The following is a 23801-nucleotide window of genomic DNA, read 5'->3' on the forward strand; positions in this document are numbered from 1 at the left end:
ATTTAGTTGGGAGGATTTTCTTGTGAGCCAAAAAATACAGAAACTATGAAAGAATGGGAAGATATGGTTAAATACATTTTAAAATGCTGTCCTCCGCCCACCTCCACCACCCCCCAAAAAAACAAGTAAAAAAAAGCCACAAAAATAACAGGCCACCAGCGATCTGGAAAAATGTCTGCATCAGAAGATGCAATTTTAATAGCTCTAATTTACAAATTCTGACAGTTGATATGAAACAAAAGCAATTTGGGGAAATAATCAGAAACTAGAAATTCATGGATAAGAAAATTCAAATGATCTACGCCAGTTTTTCAACTTCGTCACTACTGATATTTTGGACCGGATAATTCTTTGTTTTCAGGGAGCTCTCCTCTGCACTGTGCGGTGCTTAGCAGCATCCCTGACTTCCAGGAACTCAATGCCAAGAGCATTCCCCACACTTGTTGTGACCATCAGAATGGGCTTCAGACACTGTCAAAGGTATCCGTAGGCAAAACCGTCCCCATCTGCTCTTTCATAATATTCACACACACTCTGGCTCACAGAAGGGCAGATAATGATGACTTAGTCTGTGGTTCCATGTTAAATGCAGTGGAGCACAGTGATTGTGGAGCACTGAGAAATAGTAGGGATGTAAATCTTTTCTGGAACTTAATCTGGCGGTAGATGGTAAGAGATAAGCTACACTTATCTTTGACCCCGGAAGTCCTTTGGGAAATCTATGCTACAGTCTAAGGTACTAGTATATTCAAAGAGTATGTGATCCAATTTATTTATTCCAGAAATGTTTTTCATCTCAAATAACTGAAAATAACCCAAATGCATATCAAAAGGGAAATGAGAAATAAATTACAATCTCACTATGAAACTGTGTGCGCTTATTAAAAATGAATGAGTGAATGTAATAAACGTATGAATACAGTGAGCTTTAAAAAAAGATTTTAATCTTGATCCGCAATTTGACAAAAATGTTTAACCACTGTTTCAGTTGCCTCTCTGCAAATTGGAAAAGATACTAGTAACTAACCTTATAAGAGCTGTTATAAAGATTAAATTAATTAAAACATATAAAGCATTTATAAGATTACTTAGGATATACATAAGCAATAAATGTTTAATATTATTATTTTATATATCTACTAATCAGCAGTGATAATACATGGCATTTTGCAAAATGATAAAGAAAGCAAGTTTCTGTTATTGTGTATTTGCATATCATTATTTTAAATGTTTTTTTAATTTCAAAAAATGCTGTGGAAAGGTACATACAATTAAAGAGTGAGAGAAGGTTTCTTTGTTGTTTTAATGTCTTTATTTATAATATTCTCTTCTTATGTTATTGCAAAAGCATTATATTTGCAATTGTACTTTGTATGGTCAAATACATTTAAAAAAAGGCTTAATTCTCCCTTTTGAAAGCAAGGAAAAGATTTTCCCTCTTTCCTCCTCTTAAAGCATTTACTTTAGGAAACTTGTAATTTACGTTCTCTCTCTCTCTCTTTTTAATGTATGTAAACCCTTTAAAAGTTGAATAAATGTCTTGCCAACTTCACAACACAGGCTTGTCTTTCTCAAGTACAGAAGCCAACTCTATGAAATATAATTATCAAGGAAAATAACACTCCTTTCTCTCAATTTCTATTGGAGCCTCATCTCAGCAAAGCCTTTGACCGATGCTCAAAACCACCTCTTGTCATAAAGGTCTGAGAAATTTACTTTTCCTTTGGGTAAAGCCAGTTAGTAAAAACAGATGGTGATGTCATCTACCTCGTAAACATAGAGTGAACTATGTGTGACACGCGGCGTGAAGTCTTTCTGCTTGAAGGCTAGTCCTGGGTTATGTTGAGAACATGACGCTTGATTCTACAAGAGGGTGAAATTTCTTTCTGACTTGGAAATCTCAGCAGTTGCTGTAATGCACCATCAAATTCTATTTGAATGCTTTTCAATTATAAAACTGTTTTCTCTCTATTTCACTTTTACAGGGTTGTTTTCTGGGATGGGATAATCCTGTTTGTAACTATTTTTCCAACAAATAACAGTTGCAATTATGACAGAAATTATAATTTCCAATTAATTAAAAATTATAATTTGTAAGGTTTATAACATACCAAAAGTCTAGCTCTTAGTTTTTATCATCTTAAGACTCATCGTAAGAATCATCATCTTGAGACTCTTCTCTATTGTGTTATGCTCAAGATAAAAATAGATAAATAAAACATTAAGATATAGCAATTTCCAGAGATTACAAGATAGAATTATTCAAAAATTAAGGCTCATATATTTTATGGCTTAAGCATATACCCACAGAACAACTTTTTGCTTAAGTAAGTAAAGCAGAAAAAGTATTTCATACACAAATAATTAAAAAGAAAGAGTAAGAAATTTAAAGTTTTTATATTTTTTTAACCTGGAGATTCTGTTTAAATTAAAATTGTTATGGCTGTATAAACATATGTTTCACAGCTTCATTTAAAAGTAGTTAGTAGCTTTATTCACTTAGGTGGCATGCTGATAAATAACTTGGTGCTTAATTTGGGAAGGTTTCCAGGAAAGCGACCGAGTACAATGACCTTTATTTCCTGGAGAGACAAATGTTAAAATGGAACATCTCTTTCCTATAATCAGCATAACTGTTTCACCGTACGTTTCAAGTTATTCACCTTGTGCAGCAAATGTTTGTAATAATTTTTGTGATTCCCAGTTTTATACCGTTCAGGTTGTTTGTCCACATCGCTATTGAAACTTCTATGGTCAAAAAATTACTTTTTTAAAGATTTGTTTATTTATTTTAGGAAGAGAGAAAGAGAGAGCGTGAGTCTGGAGAGGGGCAGGGGGAGACACGCAGACTTGCTGCTGAGCACGAAGCCCAACTTGGGGCTCGATCCCACAACCCTGGGATCATGACCTGACCCAAAACCTAGAGTCAGATGCTTAACCAACTGAGCCACCAGGCATCCCTCAAACAATTATTTCTGATACTGATACCACATTAATAAGAAATTGGCACATACGAATATTTTCTCCAAAACTGTTCTAAAATGAGTTCAATGATGTGGAACAAGAAAAAATTTTCATAGAGAGGAAAAGTACATGAAAATTGGTTTCTTGGTGTTACAAAAGTTTCTTCAAACAAATTTTTCTTAAAATGAAACAAAAAATTCAAAAAGTCTTCAAAGATGAGTTAAATATACACTAACTTTGTAGCTTTCTGAAAATGTTTATCTAATTATATTTTACTTTGGAATTTCATTCCCAGTGCTGTAACTTTTCAGCTTTATAATAAAAATAACAGTGGGAATATCATTTTTTATCTAAAAGTATTATTTTTTTTCTAAGAAACCTGATTTAAAATGCTAGGAGCAGAACAGCATGAACTGTATAATTCTTGTACTTGATAACATTTCTAATCACATATTTCTGAAACAGCGATTAACTTCTAAGTATTAAATTCTATGTAAAATAAATGTATTCAGTTTATATTTCATGTGCCCTTCATAGGCATTTATAAGTTTGTTTTCCTTGACTGCATTTTAATCTTCTTTTATTTATAAATTATTATTATTATTTTAAAGACTTATTTATTTGAGAGAGAATGAGAGAGCGCACATGTGAGCGCGGGCCAGCGGTGGGTGGCAGAGGGAGTCAGAGAGAGAGATCTCCAGCAGGATCCCTGCTGAATGAGTAGCTCCATGCAGGGCTGGATTCCCGGACCTTGAGATCATGACCTGAGCCAAAAACCTGGAGCCAGATACTTATCTGACTATACCACCCAGGCGACCCTAACTTATTGTTTCTAAATGTTTAAATTGTTTTATTTTGCTATCTTCCAATATAAAACAATTATTATAATAAAAATATGTTCTGGCTTTAATGTTTCAAGAGAAAATTTTTTTAAAAAAACATGTCTTTTTAAAAGATTTTTATTTATTAGAGAGAGAGAGCATGGATCTGCACATCCACGGGTGTGCATATATGTGTGGGGGGAGATGCAGAGGAACAGAATTCTGAGCAAACTCCCCACTAAGTGTGAGTTCCAGTCAGGGCTTGATTCCATGACCTATGAGATCATGACCTGAGTCAAAGTCACAGGTCAGATGCTTAACCGACTGAGCCACCCCCAGGTGCCCCACCCAAAAAAACCATGGTTTTACCATAATTTTGCACAATAGGACACTGTTCTTCAAAATCTATTAAAAATAGTAATCATCTCCCAAACTCCTCTTCAATGACTATAACATCACCTGCCACACATGCTTTCATCAACAAATGAATGTGGATGAGGCAACAGCAGCGAATGCCATGAGCTCACCTCAGAGCACAGTCAGAACATGTATCAGAGGGGAATCTAGCTAACATGCTTAGAGAGATTATCAACGGTTTGATCCTGAGGAGGTCATACATCATGAACTGATTTAAACCTTAAGGGTCACTAAATACAATAACTTTGTAATTAGACCTTATTTTTTAAGACTAAAAATAGAAGAGAGTTTGACTTCTTCTTTGCCAATTTGAATACCTTTTATTTTTGTTGTTGTTGTTGTTGTCTGCTTGCTGTTGCTAGGACTTCTAGTTGAATTGTTGAACAACAGTGGCGAGAATGGACATCCTTGTCATGTTCCTGATCTCAAAGGGAAGGCTGTCAGCTTTTCCCCATTGAGGATGATATTTGCTGTGGATTTTTCCTAGATAGATTTTATGAAGTTGAGGAATGTTCCCTCTATCCCTATACTTTGAATCATTTTAATCAGGAACAGATGCTGTATCTTGTCAAATGCTTTTTCTGAAGATGACATGATACTTTATATGGAAACCCCAAAATACTCCACCCTCAAACTAGTAGAACTCATACAGCAAGTCAGTAATGTGGCAGGATACAAAATCAATATATAGAAATCAGTTGCTTCCTTATACACTAACAATGAAAATATAGAAAGTGAAATTAGAGAATCGATTCCATTCACTACAGTACAAAAACCATAAGATACCTGGGAATAAACCTAAACAAAGAGGTAAAGGATCTATACTCGAGAAACTACAGAACACTCATGAAAGAAATTGAAGAAGACACAAAAAGATGGAAGACCATTCCATGCTCATGGACTGGAAGAATAAACATTGTTAAAATGTCAATACTGCCTAGAGCCATCTATACTTTCAATGCCATCCCGATCAAAATTCCACCAGCATTTTTCAAAGAGCTGGAACAAACAATTCTAAAATTTGTATGGAACCAGAAGAGACCAGGAATTGCTAAGGAAATGTTGAAAAAGAAAAACAAAACTGGGGGCATCCTGTTGCCTGATTTCAAGCTTTACTACAAAGCTGTGATCACCAAGACAGTATGGTACTAACACAACAACAGATAAATAGACCAGTGGAACAGAGTAAAGAGCTCAGATATGGACCCACAACTCTATGATAAAATAATCTTCAACAAAGCAGAAAAAAATATACAGTGGAAAAAAGACAGTCTCTTCAAAAAATAGTGGTGGGAAAACTGGACAGCTATATGTAGAAGAATGCAACTCAACCATTCTCTTACACCGTACACAAAGATAAACTCGAAATGGAGAAAAGACCTCAATGTGAGACAGGAATCTATCAGAATCCTAGAGGAGAACATAGGCAGTAACCTCTTCGACATCGGCCACAGCAACTTTTTTCAAGATATGTCTCCAAAGGCAAAGGAAACAAAAGTGAAAATGAACTTTTGGGACTTCATCAAGATCAAAAGCTTCTGCACAGCAAAAGAAACAGTCAACAAAACAAAGAGGCAACCCACGGAATGGGAGAAGATATTCGCAAATGATAGTACAGACAAAGGGCTGATATCTAAGATCTATAAAGAACTCCTCGAACACAACACACACAAAACAGATAATCACGTCAAAAAATGGGCAGAAGACATGAACAGACACTTCTCCAAAGGAGACATACAAATGGCTAACAGACACATGAAAAAATGTTCATCATCTTTAACTATCAGGTAGATTCAAGTCAAAACCACATTGAGATACCATTTTACACCAGTTAGAATGGCCAAAATTAACAAGACAGTAAACAACCAGTGTTAGAGAGGATATGGACAAAGGGGAAGCCTCTTACACTGCTGGTGAGAATGCAAGTTGGTGCAGCCACTTTGCAGAACAGTGTGGAGATTCCTTAAGAAATTAAAAAATAGAGCTTCCCTATGACCCTGCAATTGCACTACTGGGTATTTACCCCAAAGATACTGATGTAGTGAAAAGAAGGGCCATTTGTACCCAATGTTCATAGCAGCAATGGCCACATTTGCCAAACTGTGGAAAGAGCCAAGATGTCCTTCAGCAGATGAATGGATAAGGAAGATGTGGTCCATATATACGACAGAGTATTATGCCTCCATCAGGAAGGATGAATACCTAACTTTTGTATCAACATGGATGGGACTAGAAGAGATTATGCTGAGTGAAATAAATCAAGCAGAGAGAGTCAATTATCATATGGTTTCACTTACTTGTGGAGCATAAGGAATAATGTGGAAGATATTTGGAGATGGAGAGGAGAAGTGATTTGGGGTAAATTGGAGGGGGAGGCAAACTATGAGAGACTGTGGACTCTGAGAAACAAACTGAGGGTTTTGGAGGGGAGGGTGGTGGGGGTTTGGTCGAGCCTTGTGGTGGGTATTATGGAGAGAATGTATTGCATGGAGCACTGGGTGTGGTGCAAAAACAATGAGTACTGTTACGCTGAAAATAAATAAATAAATAATAAATAAAAAAATAAAATTAAAAAATAAAATGGAATAAAATTTTTAAAAAAGAGTAAAAATAGAAAGCAAGTATAATTTCTCACATTCTTAGTACGAAACAGTGTGGCATAGCATGGCATAGGATTAAGACGGGCTTTAGAATCAGATATAATTGTGATCAATCTCTCGCTTCATTATTTAGGAGCTGGGCAAATAAACTGTAAGTTTCAGATTCATCTTCTCTGAAACAGGAATAATGTTTGCTTCAGATTTTTATTAAGACCTATAAAAATGCTACTAACTGTAGAATATTACACAAAGTATATATGCAGATATATACTTTTATAACCATATATATATTTATTTGCAATACAAGTATCTATTTAATAAAATGTAATTCCTCAAAACTCACCAATACTCACAACACCTTGTAAAATATGTATTTTATAAACAAATACCTAAACATACAAGAATTGACGAAGGTAGAATTTTTTTCCTTGTGAATCACAAAAGGTATCCAGTTTTTATTGTCATTGTTGTATTGTTATTTTCCTTAATATATAAATCATTATAATATCTACGGTCTTTAGTGCAAGCTTATGTAATAAGTAATATTGTAAACTACGAATTGAAACAGTTCTATTTCCTGAATACCATATGCTCACACACCCACGCACATATATAAACACGTTATAGAGAACACTTGGAGCCACTGTTTTCCTTAATAAGGTGAAACTGGTAAGGAGCAATAGTTTAGTAAGAACTCAAGTCTCACTGAATCTTTGGGTATCACCTCTGAACACAGCATGTAGTGAGATAATTAAATTGATTAGAGAATATATTTTGTAGTATATATGCAAATATACATACATATGTCAAATTAATAATTTTGGGGGATAGCAGTTATCTTGCAACCCAGAGATTTGTGTGACTGTTTTTATTTCATTTTGTGATGTTACATTCACCCCCACTGTATTAAAAAGAGGGTGGGGCAACACAAAGACACTTCAAACAATGTCTCTCCAGAGATCTCCATGACATCTTTTTGATAAAAAGTAATCATGTAATTAATGGGATTTGGGTATAACTGGCTTATCTTACAAACTTTTCATATCAATCAATCGTTCATCCTTTTTTGTATTCATTCATAAAATATTAGGATTTTTTTGTCTCAGAATACACATAATACATTTTAAAGATATTGCTTTCTAATAATGCATATTGTAGCCTTTCTAATTTAACAAAAAGTAAACGATATATTCTTACAAAAAGTCCCCCTTGTACATAAAGTAAACTTACATAAGTATATAAAATTAATGTAAAAATGTTTATATGCATTTATTAAACATGCTTTTGTAATAGCTGAAAAAACATTTTATAGAGAAACACAGTTTCAAAGATGTCCACCCTTCCCTTGAACTGATTCGAATTCCTTTCTCTCAACAGTTTTGTAAATAGTGATATTATAAATAATTTGTTCTTAGAAAACCCAATGAATAAAAGCTTCTTGCTTTTAGAATAAGCATCTTTGTGTTTTCTGACACCAAGAGCCTTGGCATTTCTTCTGTTGCAGCAGACGTTTATTCCCTGTAACATTGCTCCTCAGTCTTTGTTGTTAGGTTAAATGGAAAATTCAAGCCCAGACTTAGGCCTCCTGCAGTGTTTCCATAGAGTTATTCAAGGCATGACAAAAAAAATATGCAAGAGATGCCTTCCACTCTACCATATCCCCAGCCACCACTCAATACTAAGGAATAAGATATGTATAAAGGTTTCAAAAAAAGCCCGAAAAGTAAACAAGATTATTAAAATTTACACAAAATCAGTTATAAAGAATGCATTCTAGACCATTTCATATTCACAAATTTAATTATCTACTGAACTATAATAACTATCAATTAAATAAAGGGGATGATCCTGATAAGCTTTTATATTGTGTTATACCTATTCTTTTGAGATCAAATTAATTAATATGGTTGACTTACTACCAAATTGATTGATAATTTTGGAGACACTATCCAAGTAGTAAATTAGGATGATTTTATCTACTTTTTACAACCTGAAAATGGAATCACCTGCCAATCTCTGAAATAAAAACCAAAATCAAAAAATAAAAACAAAAATAAAAACACACAACAACTGGTCCCACTGATTACTGAAGAAGTGGCCATTAGCACAGCTTCCACTATTAGCTTAACTTGAAAATGTCTGACTGTGATTTACCAATGAATGTTTGTTGTTTGAATCCTTCATATTCTTTCCCATAATTTCACTGAAATGTGATTATTTTTAAGAGCCTAAAGTTTTAAAAGGCTGTGCTGGAGTGTTATCCTGTCCCTAATGTCCAAGATTGTAGTTAACATGTTGTTCCAGAAATAGAACAAGGCAAAGGCATTCTGTATTTTATTTCTAGAATAGTCCTCTCGTGAACTAATATAGTCAGTCTAAACTGATTATGGTTAAATGGTATGATATTACTCGTCAATTTTAAATCACTTTAAATTTAAAATTTTAATTCTCACTCATTAGGTCTATTATTCCTTGGATGGCAGTAAAAGAATGCATAACATTAATTAAACATTTCTCTAAATTAAAAAAATTTTCTCTAAGGGACAGATTCCTATGAAATAAGTATTATAATTTCTTTCCATCTATATGTATTTTTTTAAGGGTCAATTTTTTTGGGGGGTAATGTATATAAGACTTTCATTTTTCATTAAAATCATAACTTAAATGAGAACCCATACAGAATATCTATTAAATATATCTCAGTTAAAAAATCTTGCAAAATTTATTTTTAATTTGTTATAATAAAAAGTCTTAAAATATTTAGTGGTAAGTGTATAAATAAGCTATAATAGGAATGAACAGACATTGGTTTATAAAATAATAAAATAAAATACACATATATGAATTGACATATATATCATTTAACTCCAATTCCAACAAATTTTAACCTAGCTTCTTCCTCTATGTTTGGAGATTATTGAATGGTTTAAATATATGCTGAACCAATGTGTGGTCCTAAGTGAGTACTTACATTTTTCTGTGGCTGTAATACTTAGGTTGTACCAAGCACTAATCTCTCGATCAAGAGGGTTAGTCGTGACGATTGTGCCGTTGTCATCAATATTGAACACTTTGCTTCTGGTCATAGAATACCTGCACACACACACACACACACACACACACACACACACACACAGAGAGAAAAAAAAGTTTCACTTCATTTTATTATTTTATCTGTATAATTGTGATATGTAAAACCTTTTAGAGGCAATTAGACAAATTAAAATGCATGCTCCATATAGCAAATGTCAGGCTGAACATTTTTTTAGAAAGGTGCACGCATGTATTTAAGATTCAACTCAGTGAGGAGTAAAAAGAAAAAAAAAAACTATACAAAAATGGTCTCAGATTTAAACTGATGCATGCCAAATCTAAACACATGTAATTCATTCTCAACCCCAAAACAAAATTTGAGTTAAGGGAATGATTTAGCTAAAAAGAAATGGTACAATGTCATTTGCAAAATTAAGAGAAGTACAAATAACTAGTGGTAAAAATTACTGCCTGTTAACTTTTTTTTTCCCTTTGAAGCAACACAAAGCATATCCTCACCCTAAACTGCTGAGTCTCTTTCCTAAACCGTATCGATGCTGCTAAATCTGTGCATTATACTCTAATTACCTGATTGCTGATATATGAGAAATGTTTGATTTTGTTTGTTTAAAGAAAACGCTTTGATAATATTTGATAAAAATGAGATTGTGTGTGTGTGTGTGTGTATCCCCCATAAGTAATGATATTAGATGGAATATGCCATTAGAGCATTCATGGAAAGAAGCCAGATAATAGAATTCCCTCATGCAAAAGCCTGGAAAATGATCTCAAACTCCACAATGAAAGGAGCCTTTGAAGTATTCAGCATGTCTTATCTGCTTGCAAATGATTAATAATAAAAATTAAAGAAGAGTAATAACTTGGGTTCAATGATGACTTCCCATTGCACGTATATTCCTGAAGACTTTGATGAGACATCAATGAGGTTTGCCATAATTATGTGGCAAGAGATGAGAATATTTTAATCTTGAATTGACAGGTCTCTAAAAATATCACACTGATTTGTAGACTGGTGTTTAGGGAAGAATTAAGATAGAAATTGCAGAGAATTAACCTTTAAGGAATTTGGTTTTACCTCTACTCCATTTTAAAACTTTATAAGCAATTTACTGACATATCCACGAATGGTCACATTTCCTACTTAAGAGATTTGTTGACAGAGAGCAATAGTAGATTAACAGTTAATATTTTGTATTAAACATCTAGAATATCCTGTTTCTATAATAAACCATTCCCCAAAAAGCCAATCAAATGTTTGACATAATTTTCAAATAAAAGTTTTAAAAACCGTGACTTCATCATCAGTAACATTTTAAGTAATAGTCAATACACCCCATTGGGAAAGATGTGTGCAACACATTTTAGAAAGAGCTTGAGCTAAAAAAGCTTAAAAGGTGAAGTTTTCATGTTTGGTTCATTGTCGAATTCCTTTTGATGGAACTCTTCATTCCTACAGAAATGCTGAATGAATACCATGCGACTGTGGCACTGTGTCCCGTTGCCAAGAGCTCTTGCCTGAATGCCAAGCAAACGCTCTACGCCCATGCTTCTCCAGATGCCTGTGCCTCCTGTTCTTCATCCTCGTGTGCCTCTACACAAGGACTGTTCCCACTTCACAGACAAAGCAACTGAGACACATAAAAGCCAGCCCATTTACAAAAGCTGGATTTTTCCAAGCAGGCTGCGGATCCACTGGGTGTTTCAAGGATTTTTAAGTGCTTCCATTAGAACACAGATGAAAGATGCTTAAAGACAGCCTCTTCCACAGGAGAACACTCCTGACATTCCTGAACACCCACAAAGCTCTCCCTGTTTCCTCACACACATGACTACTCAGGTTATTTATCTTTTTCTATGAACGTTGGTAATTTCCTTGACAGAATTTCAAGGAACTGGTCTGAATTCATTGGCTTGGAGTCTTTCATAGTATTTCCCTATAATATTGTTTAATGTGTATGGGATTAAAATTTATGTTCCTTCTTTCATTTCTGATAATGTTACTTTTTGTCCATTCTTTTTCCCTCCTTCGGTTGTTTTGCTAAAGATTGATCAATTTCAGGTCTAATTATTGCATTCTTTCTTCATACCTGCACCCCATTTTTCTTAAACATTTACCACAAAGTTTATAATTCATACCAAAGCATATTTTCTCATGCTTTTCTGCACTTAACAGTGACATCAATGGCAAGAATAATTTGTTAAGCTGGTTTATCTCACCGAAGACTCGCTGAAACTAAGCCTGAGATCTCCACACTTCAGAGAAATACCAGATAATTCTTACACAGGAAGGAAAAACTACGTAATGTGAGTTATTTGAATTAGGTATAAGGTAATTTGTTTACTATGTGCTAATTTATTTCCCCTAAACAGGGAATATCCCCGAGGGCAAAATAAAATGCCCTTTAATTTCCTTTAGTTTCCATATGTTTTGTCACGTAATGAGCATTAAGGAAGATGTACCACGTTAAAACTCAAATTGAAATCATTCAGCATTTGATTTCAAACATTTTTTTAGATCTTTTGCTTCCCCAAAAAACCCCCAAAACAAACAACAAGCAAAAAACCCTGGGGCGGGTTACCTACCGGAATGTGTTCAAGTAGCTATTTTCATCCTAACAAATGTATGAAAAGCAGTCTTATTGAAAAGGCAACTCTAAATGAAACAATGTCCATAAAAGACGTTAAAAAATATTGTTTTGATAAACACGAACAAAACATTTTAACATAATTATAGTATAAATGTAAAAATTATTAGCTAAAATATTCTTGGTAGAAAATAAAGTAGGGGCGCCTGGGTGGCTCAGTCGGTTAATCATCTGCCTTCTACTCAGGTCATGATCCCAGGGTCCTGATACTGGGCCCCAAATTAGGCTCCTTCCTCACTGGGGGGCCTGCTTCTCGCACTCCCTCTCTCTCTGCCCTTCCTCCTACCCCAGTTTATGCTCTCTCTCTCCCTAATAAATAAAATCTTTTTAAAAAATAAAGAAGGAAAAGAAAGTAAGTAACCACCATTAGTGATAATATGAAACATAACCCCAGTTAATATTTGGGTGTGGCTCACTTATTTGACTCATAGAGAGGAAATATTTTACTAGTAGTAAACTTACAAGTCGAGTAATTTTTATTTAAATCATACCATATTTTTAGCTATGTTCATAGGTATCACTGTCAAGCACTAATCATCTATGGCCTTAATTATACCACTATGATTAGATATTTAAATTGTTTCTAACAATTATTATAAGTGATGATATAATAAACATCTTAATCCTTAAAGCATTTTTTTAGAATTATGTATTTTTTAGTATTCTCAAAAGAACAATACACAGATGAATAGATATTCTAGCTTAGAAAATCTAAATCATTCATTTACTGGATTATAATTGTATACATATAATACCACACATATACTTACATTTAATACGAGAAATACTATTACTAAATATAACTACAGCTACATATGAGAAGGCAGTGTTTTATGATTAGGAATTACATTGGAAAAGTGGGATCATTCTTCTGTCTCAAAAGTTTAAAGAAGCTTCTTTGTAAAATAGCCTGTACAAAGTGCAAAGCAATAACCATCTCTTAATAAATACACAGAAGTTAGTAAAATTCTCGGAACTCTGAAGTGTGGAGAACAGGAGAGTAAGGGAAGGAGGTGGAAGGAAACACATAGCAGGTTTTCTTTTTATGTCTCACCAGGTCTACAGTCAAATACCGGAAAAAAAAAAAAAAAAGAAAAGACAGTACCTGAAAATAACAGACTAGATTAATAAATGATAAGTATTGTTTAATTGCAACACAGAAACGTACTTATTTCTAGCTGACTGAACTTCCTTCATTTCTATTACTTAAGTGGTATCGTGTGAAAGCTTTCTCAAATTTTTAACTACGAAGTAGTATTTAATTTTGGTGAGCTTCACCGCATTTCAGTCAGCTTTGGTTTCTTTTCCCTCACTACTTACCCTGAATTAGTAGAGTTGATTTCACTGAATTTAGGCTGGCGATTGCCTATTTCTCTTAACATCAGCAATTGCTTATTTCACTACAGCTTTATCAATAGTGAGTTTCTTGTTTTAACTGGTTTAAGTTGTTGCAAATTTAATAAGTACCATGTAGAGGAATACAGATTTATCTTTATTACACTTCTATGAAATTATATTTTCAGGCTAATTGGTATTCACTCATTTAATAATACGAAGCTGGCCTTCCAAACATACCTGACAGGAGATTTCCTCTGATCTGGATCTATGGCAGACACCATGCCTACAAATGATCCATGCGGGCTTTCTTCGAAGATTTCAAACAGGTAATATGGGGCCAGGAAAACAGGAGGTTCATCTTCATCTTCCACCTGGACCCTAACGAAAGTGGTGGAAGCTTCGACATGGTATTCCATGAGCTTCTCATCAACGTGGCGGTTTTTAACATTTGCTCTAAAACGATATTGGTTCTGGTGCTCAAAATCCACCCTCTACAAAGAAATGTACAGAAGAAGAAATGGCTTCAGTAACCCAAGGCACTATTTAGAAAAAAAAAAAAAAGTTTGGGTTATTAAGTCTCAGTCGCTTTTCAGTCAGGCTTCGCTTCTCATGTACTTGGCTGGATCCCTCTGATATTATCATTAAGCAGCTGCAGAGCGAACCCCTGTAAGTGCTTTGTTATTTATTTCTGTTATAAAATGTTTTGGAATAGTAACTACATTTTTTTTAGGATTAAAATTATACTTCTCTGGGCATATATCCTATGGAATTGAGAATTAATTTCTTTTTATTTAAGATCTTTCCAAAACATCCTCTAAAAATCTTTAAAAACATAATAAAATTTTAAAAAACTGTTCTGCAAATAATTTGAGACTCTGTAATAATTCTGTCTAATCTCTAAGTTCCTCTGCGTCCTAAGTCATAAATCACAGGTTCTCATTTCAATTACTTAATGAAGCCATAACTAACTGGCTAAACAAAATAATTATGTACATTTCTGATTTGATTTTGTATTCTTCTGCAAAGTAAATATTGAAAATATTTCTACCTTTTTTAATATAACTATTCCTTCTTGCGTCTTATTATTAGTAATTATGTCAAATGTTTGTGAATCATCTTCAATGCTGTAATCCATTTCTGCATTCTCCCCAATGTCATTATCATATGCCATGATTTTTCCTATTGAAGTCCCAGCAGGTGCAGATTCAGAAACAGTCAAGCGGTATAAACCTTTAAAAACAAAATTCAAGATATTTCACATAAATAATAAACATAAGAAATTCCCAATTTTAGCACCCTTTTTTTGGTGGACTATGGGAAAACCCATACTCTTACTTTCTACCAGTTACTTCTTCTAAATCAGTATCTGTCTATTACTTCTTTATTTTTGTAATCTGTATTTTGTATTTCCCTAATATCCTAGCTGAGCATCTATTAATGTCTCTCAAATATAACTTAGTGAGTCTTAGCACCAGTAAATATAATTTCCAAATTTTTATTCATATGTATACTTTGTTGCTATTTTTGGATTTTTTAATTATATACTCCAAACATCCCAATTAAATTTGATAAAAAATAATTTTCAATTTCACTTAAGCAATCTCTTATATCTAAAGTTACTAGTAAATGTGGATTAGAGATGAGAGAGAATAAAGCAAATAAGTGAGGTTTAAGTGTAACAGTTTGATTTTTAGATTCTGAGCTGAGTGCAGTAGCCATAATGGAAATGAGGGGGAGGGGAAAGGATCCACAGGAGTTAGTGAGTGAACAAAGTAGGAAAACCACGATGGATTCAGATGACCCCACTGTTTTGGTCACGTGAAAACAATGGAAGTTATATCTGAAATACACAGATGTGAATAAAAATCAACGAGCTCTGCTTCCTTTATTTTTCAGAAGTAATTTGCCTAAAACTGATAGCCATTTGTTAATTATTATTTGTGGTTTATGTTAAAATGTGGGAATAATCATATATATCAATATTCTAAAGAATGAAATTTGGCAGCCTGGATGGCTCATTTCGTTTCAGCGTTTGAATGTGGGTCAGGTCCTGATCTCAGGGTCCTGGGACTGAGGGCCTGCTCCTCCCTCTGCCTCTGCCCTCCCCCCACTCATGCTCTCGCACCCACACTTTCTCTCTCAAATAAATAAATTCTTTAAAAAAAGAAACTTCATAGAATTTTAAAAAGGAGCATATAATAAAAATTTTCCTTAAAGAGATTATTTATTTTCTTAGAATATAGCAAGTTACCTCACAAACTGCCTTGTGAGGTGTCCTTTCTTTTTAACATGGGAGGAATGCTACTTAAAAGTTATTAATATTTTTATTATTTTCAGGAAGTAACAGCTTAACTCTGTTTCAAGGTGTTTGTTTTGTTTTTTGTTCATTGTGGGAAAATGTATACTTGAGAAAATAGGATTTCAGGAAGAGCAAGCCAAAAGGCCACAAAACCAGGGGCTGAAGTTTTCCAGAGAGTAGGTCAATTGCCTGGTGTTGGTTTGTCCATGAACAAAGGGTAGAATGCTAGTACGTAACTCTGAGAGGTAATGGAAAAGGACTGACTGATGGCAAATTATTTAGGACAGTGGAAGTTATATTAAGGCCTGTGACGTTTTTCTCTGAGTGACATGGCAGACATTTCAGTGATCTGATCTGATCTGCATTTCAGTAAGATCATTAAAGTCGTGTTGAAAGTAGACCAGAGAACAAAAGTGGAAGCAGAGACTAGATGGGAGCCTATAGCAATAGTGGAGATAAATTAGGAGGGTAGCATGATCCAAGGTTGCAAATAATATTGGTGAGAAAGGTTCAGATTATGAATATTTTTAAAAGGTAGAGCCAACAGGATCTGCAAAGGATTGAGTTTTGGATGAGAGAAAGAACAGAGGGGAAGCTGACTTCAAAATCTTTAAACAAAGTAGGTTTCTATTATTAGGAGAGATTGTGTGTGTGTGTGTGTGTGTGTGTGTGTGTGTGTGTGTATGCACAGAATACTGAAAATCAGGGACTAGCAGGAATTGTGCAGAACTGATCATCAATTCAGTCTGAGTTAGAAATTAGAATTGACCTAGATTTGACCCAGAGTAATCCAAACTGGATTGTTGAACTGAACTGAATTTGCATTGAATGGGTGAGATTTTGCCCTCAGCAATGTGAAACCTGGATTTGATAGTCATTGAGATGGGAAAAGCTGTAAAAAGATGAGGTTTAGAGGAGGAGTCAGGCATGATCAAGAACTCAAATGTATGTCAAGTTTAAATGTATGTGACATTTAATGAAGACAGAGTAGACAGTTGGATCTCCACATGTGGGCTTCATTGGAGAGGTTCATCCTGGAGGTATATATCTGGGAGTTGTCAGCATAGAGATGGCATTTCAAGTCTTGTGGCCAGATGAGAACATCAAAGAGTGAAGTCAAAAGGAAGAAAATGAGGCCCTAAGGCCTGATAGCAGAAATACACCAGACTTTACAGTATGCAGAGGTGAAGACAAAGCAAGGAAGACTATTAAAAAGTGACCAGTGAGATAGAAGATAAGGTACGTAAGAATAGAGTAATCCTGTCAGATCCTGCTGAAAAATCACATTGTATTAGGACAGAGAACTGACTGGATTTCGCCGCACATGATAGAACTGACCAGATCAGTTTGGTCAAGTAGTGTGCAAAAACCAAACTGGAGTGGGCTCCAGAGGTTCTAACAGACTGTGAACAGGTTGATGAGTTTGACACCACTGTAAAAATTCTTTTCTCTAAAAAAAAAGAAAAAAGCATGACTAGCTAGATGAGGAAGTGGAATCAATAATGTATTTTATTTTGTTTTGAAGATGAAAACAAGATGTTTGAATGTTTGAATGTTAATAGTAATTAGCAGGCAGAGTGGATAACCCTTGACTGTAAGGTGAGGGGAGGGTGTGCGTATCAGAGGAGATATGCATTAAATATTTAACATGAGAGGAGGACAATGGGATTATAAAAGGGAAAGTAGTTTGAACAAGAGTAAGGAGGTCAGCATGCTTCTGTTCTGGAAGAACAGTCAATACACACATTTTCACAGGATTATGGTGTGGGACAGAAATAGAGAGAACTATTTTAAAGAGTGAGGCAACTTTATGGTGCTAGAATCATGTTCATCCCCACGCATTTGAAAGTAGTCATGCTGTCACCTTACATGTGGGGTCTGGGTAGCTATAAGAATTTTAGAAAGTATTTTAAATATTCTAATTTATTTAGATATATATCTCAATATATACATATGTATACATTGTTATTTATAATTATAGATTGTTTATCAATGTTCATAGATACATAGTTATATATTATATTCACACATTGTTATAAATTATATATGCACACTGAAGTTTATATATATACATATATATACGATTTTTCTACATTTATTATATGGCAGTCCATTTATGAAATCCTGGGTATTTCAGATTTAATTACACATCACTTTCTTGTCTCCAGGACACACACTTTGTAGAGATAGTCACATATATAATGCATTTAATACCCTGGTGACGCAGGTCACAAACTGCTGCTTTGTTGCCTAAATTCCATCCAAAGGGGAGCTGTTTCATTGACTCATAAAGAAATGAGGAGATACGGCTCAAATGGTACAAAGGTGCAATGATGTAGGATGAAGAAGTTCAGAAATCTAGTGTATAGCTTGGGGACTACAGTTCATAATACTACATTGTATAGGGAATTTTCTGAGAGAACATCTCAGGTGCTCTCACCACACATCCCCCCCACACACAAAGTAACAATGTGAGGAGATGGATATGTTAATTAGTTTGACTGTAGTAATGATTTCACAATGTATATGATAGCAAAACATCATGTTGTATACCTTAAATATACACAATTTTTATTTTTAAAAAATGGCCACATTAAACTGAAAAATTTAAAATTTGACAATAGCACAAAATAAACATCCAGATTTCTAATATTTTTTTAAAAGTCAGAAGATTTGGTAACTTTGGTTCTGTCACAAATAAGCTGAACTGATTCTTTTCTGTATCACTTAGAGGTGTGTATGTGTGTGAGAGAGAGAGAAAAACAGAGAGAGAGAGAAACAGAGAGAGATCCACTTTTCTCTTTGATACACGCCTATATATTCCTCCTATCATGATAATTGCTCATGATTTCTAAAATTGCTTGTAAATGTATTTCTGTAGTTAAGACAGAATCCTCTGATGGGGGAGGGAGTCCTAAGAAAAAAACAATTTCTCCTAAGAATTTCACAAGAAATTCCTTCTGAAGCTCACCAAGTGATTTAACTTGTATTTTATCTTAAATTATGGGAGCAGTTGGGGCCTATTCATGCGACAAAAGTAAAAGATACCCACACGTATATGGTCAATTAATTTATGACAAAGGAGCCAAAAATATGCAATAGGAAAATGTCAGTTTCTTTAATAAGTGCTGTTGAAAAAAAATGGACAACCAAATGCAAAATAATGCAATAGAACCATTATCTTACATCATACACAAAAATTCACTCAAATGGATTAAAGACTTGAACTAACACCTGAAGCCATAAAACTCTTAGAAGAAAACACAGGGAGTAAGCTCCTTGACCTAGATCTTGGTGATGATCTTTTTAATCTGACACCAAAAATAAAAGTAACAAAAGAAAAAATGAGTGGACTATATCAAACTAAAAAGATTCTGCACAGCAAAGGAAACCATCAAAAGAATGAAAAGGCAATTTACCAAACGGGAAGAAATATTTGCAAATCATATATCTGATAATGGACTAAAATCCAAAATATATAGGAACTCATAGAACTCAATATCTAATAATAATATTAATAATTGATAAAAGATCTGAATAGACATTTTTCCAAACAAAGGCATACAAATTGCTAACAGGTACATGAGAAAATGCTCTATATCATTTATCATCAGGGAAATGCAAATCAAAACCACAATGAAATATTACCTCACACCTGTTAGAACAGCTATTATTCAAAAGACCAGAAAGAACAAGGGTTGGTGAGGACGTGTAGAAAAGGCAACCCTGTGCACTGTTAGTGGGAACGTAAATTGGTGCGGCCACTGTGAAGAGCAGTGTGGTGGTGTTTTGAAAAATTAAATACAGAACTACCTTATGATCCAGCAATTCCACTTCTGGGTATCCAACCAAAGAAAATAAAAACACCTATTAGAAAACATATCTGCACTCACATGTTCATTGCATTATTATTCACAATAGCCAACATACGGAAACAACATTAGTGTCTGTTAGTGGATGAATGGATAAAGAAATTATGATACACACACACAAATATTATTTAGTCATAAAAAAGAATGAAATCTTGTTATTTGCAACAACATGGATGGACCTCAAGGGCATTATGCTAAGTGAAATAAGTCAGAAAAAGACGGTATGATCTCTCTTAAATGTGAAACATTATACATGAATTTTTTCATATACATAAGTCACAGGTGAACACAAAAACAGGTGAATTGTGTTTATTTCCATTTTTAGTTTTAAGATATTGAATACAAATAAAAATTTAAAAATATTATCATTCCAAATCATTACTGTGGTAGGCAGAAAAATGAAACCCCAAAATATACGTGTTGTAATACCCCAGAACCTCTGAACATACTGACAAAAGGGAATTAAGGTTGCAGGTGGAATTCATATTGCTAATTAGCTGACCTTGCGATGTGGAGATTGTATTGGTTCCTCCAAGTGGAACTGATCTAATCACATTAGTCCTTAAAAGTGAAGAAGACGCAAAAGTGGGGGTCAGAGAGATGACCGTGTGTGTAGGATCTGACATGTTTTGCTATGTTTCAGGTGCGTGAGTTATAGCCAAGAATCAGAAAGATGCGTTAAGGAGCGAACAGTGTCTTCACCTGACAGCCATCAAGGACCTTGATCCTACAAACATAAAGAACTGAATTTTGCCAACGACCAAATCCAAAGAAATGGATTCTGCCCTGGATCCTTGAGAAGGGAACACAGTCCTGCAGACACCTTGAACGTAATATGGTGACACCTGTGACATTTCATTAACATAATCACTTCAGACATAAAGCTTGTGGAACTTGTTAGAGAAGCAATTAAAAGAAGACACATCACTATTTCATTTCTATTTGACTTTTCACACTAATAAAAATAATCACACAGAATAATCAACAAATTATTTTATGTAATTCTAGTGCTGTTCCTGTGCTAATAGGCGATGATATCTGCATATATTTAACATACGCATAATTATGTTATAATGAAAATCAAGACGTTTTCTACTTACGATCCTTAAATATAGGTTTATTGTCATTCACATCAGAAAGTCTAACTAATACACTTGTGGTTCCAGACAGTGCTCCAGGCAGACCAATCATATCTTTGGCTTGAATAATTACCCAATATTCATCTTGCAGTTCTCTATCCATTTTAGTAGATATTCTTATGACTCCTTTAAAAATGTAATAAAAACATCAATTATTATTTCATTATTAACCATGGTATCCTCCTAGTTAAATTCCTAAGAATTCAATCATATAATCGTTCTTTTGACACATTTTAAAGCACTACAATGCGGTAGACACTGCCCTGAAGAAAAAATAATAATGATAATAATAAACACCAACTCTGCCTGGAGGTTAGAATAGTCATCAGATACTAAGAATACTAGCAGACCCTTAATAAAATACCTATGTTAATATAATCTGCAGGTAGAGAAGAGGAATATCTTATTTCTACCTCAAATTATTTTCTGCTATTTTCTATAACATAATATCAGTGTGCTACAATTAACTTTTCCCTTAAGTTTGAAAGAAGTTAATTATGAATAAATGTGTAAATTACTACACCAAATTTATGCAAAAAATACTGTGCACCTGTGATGTTAGTCTATTTTAAGTCGTGGTATGTGAAGAAAGGTGTTTTTGACCAAGTTATTCATAATCTGCCAATAGAGATAAATATATACACAGATTTTCAAACTCAAGATGGACCATAATAAATGTAATAAATATCAACTTTCTATAAAATTATTTAATGAAAAAGTAATTAATTATCACTAAAAAAAGAAAACTAGGATGCTGGCTTAAAGATTTTGGGAACACTAACACAAAGACAGAAAATGGCCAGTCCTCAAATAAGGCTGGGGAAAAATGTTCACTAAAAAACTGTGAGACCTATAAAAACAAAAAGGGATGAATTAGACCATATTGCGACGGCATTTTAATCGTGGATTAAAGTGTTCTACAAGTATAATCCTTCATATGAATCACTATAGGAAACGGTGAATGTATTAAACAGACGCTGCTAGAATCTACCTACGTTTGACTCTGGAGAGAATTGGGTGTAAAGGTGTTGCATTTCTCATGTGGTTTTAATTTGCATTTCCATGATGACTGCTGAGGTTAATCATTTTTAATATGCCTGCAGGCTTTTCGTACATCAAATTTTAGTCAATTGTTTTAAGTGCCTTTAGCATATTTTTAAATTGGGTTTTTTTCTTTTTCCAGTTGATTTGTTATAATCTTTACATATGTTTTATACCTTATATACAAACGATTTGTGGTATAGATGTGAAAAATTCAATCTCTGAAAGTAGAAAAATCAGCTAAAAGCCTAAAAAGAATTAAATGTTTAAAAGTACAACGCATTTATTTATTGAAACATCAGGTTTACTGTACAACATGTTTATAAAAAGCAGATGATTTTTGTTCTGACATCTGCCTACTTAGAATCCTGTTGAATTACAATTTATTTCATTCATAAATACCTGTTGTTGGTTCAATGGAGAAATATGGTTGGCCTTGTAGTAAACTGTACAGGAGACGAGCATTATTGCCACTTGAAGGATCATCAGCATCATTTGCTGTCACTTGGATGACTAATGTTCCTGAAGAAAATATAAATAGTAACAAGAAATTAAGACTGTGGTATTATGGAACAATGCATTCAGTTCTATAAAGCATTCTCTCCTTAGCAAGCAAGATGATGGTACACATGAAAGACGAGCTCTCCTTATTCAGAATTATAAAACTAGTATCACTCTGTATAAACAAGATAATATAGCCTCGTGCAAAATAGCCCTAATTCCTAGATGCAATGTAGATTTTAAACATATAAATCTATGCTATAATGAAATATAACCATTAAATGATCCATTACAAGATCCATTCAGGAGCTTTCAAAGGTGTATTATTAGTGGAAGAATCAAAACGGAATTGGAAGCAGTTTACCTTAAAAATCATATTGTGACCTGTAACTCAAAAAAGTCACAGAATGTTAATAACATGTTAATAAAAATTACTGAAATGTGCTTGAATTAATATCAAGTTTAGGAAGGCCATAATTATCTACCCTGCTTAATTCCCATCTATAAAATTCTTCCTTACTTTGAAGAATTCTTTTTTTTTAAAGTACAAAGCAAAATCTACCAGATACTGATAACGTAAAGTGTTCTCATGAAAATTCAGTAACAATTAATAAAACACACTGTAAGTATTTATGCATTTAAACTCCATTCTTAAATTAAACATATTTATTTAAAAATATTAAGCTTTTTAATCATCTTTATGTAAATGTGGAATAGCATTACGGGTCTTGTTGGAAATCTGCATTTATTAAAACATCATGTTCTGTGTCAATAAGAATGGCAACATGAGCATCACAGAATCAAATAGCCTGTGTGATTTTCTTTACAACTAGCATCATTAATATTTTAATTACAAACTAATTATAAACTGAGACAGTCTAAGAGGAAGCCCTTCTATTCTTCTGTAACAAAGTTGTTGAAATTTTTACCGTGGCCCTCAAATGTATGTAATATGTGCTCTTTTGTCTCAGTATTTTGTTAGTTACTTAACACTTGTCCACTGTACAACCACACAAAATGTAAACAACATAGTTTCAGGTGTCTTCCAAGACATTACTTCCACTTGTGACAACATAGATGGACCTTAAGGATGGTTCTCTGATAAGGCAG

At 33.8% G+C, this 23801-nt stretch overlaps 1 protein-coding gene across 2 annotated transcripts in view; it reads right to left on the bottom strand.

The window, feature by feature from the left end:
- CDH19 (cadherin 19) overlaps nt 1-23801 on the bottom strand; it is a 95676-nt gene that overhangs the window by 31114 nt on the left and 40761 nt on the right. For both annotated transcript variants that reach the window (XM_046026096.1, XM_046026097.1), the window contains exons 4-8: nt 22593-22712; nt 21111-21275; nt 14888-15069; nt 14077-14330; nt 9774-9895 (exon numbers count right to left, since the gene is read on the bottom strand). In XM_046026096.1, the coding sequence (XP_045882052.1) occupies nt 9774-9895; nt 14077-14330; nt 14888-15069; nt 21111-21275; nt 22593-22712 (843 nt within the window). The remainder of the gene's footprint in view (nt 1-9773; nt 9896-14076; nt 14331-14887; nt 15070-21110; nt 21276-22592; nt 22713-23801) is intronic.

Source organism: Meles meles, chromosome 12 (assembly GCF_922984935.1).
Source record: "Meles meles chromosome 12, mMelMel3.1 paternal haplotype, whole genome shotgun sequence".
Lineage (NCBI taxonomy): Eukaryota > Metazoa > Chordata > Mammalia > Carnivora > Mustelidae > Meles > Meles meles.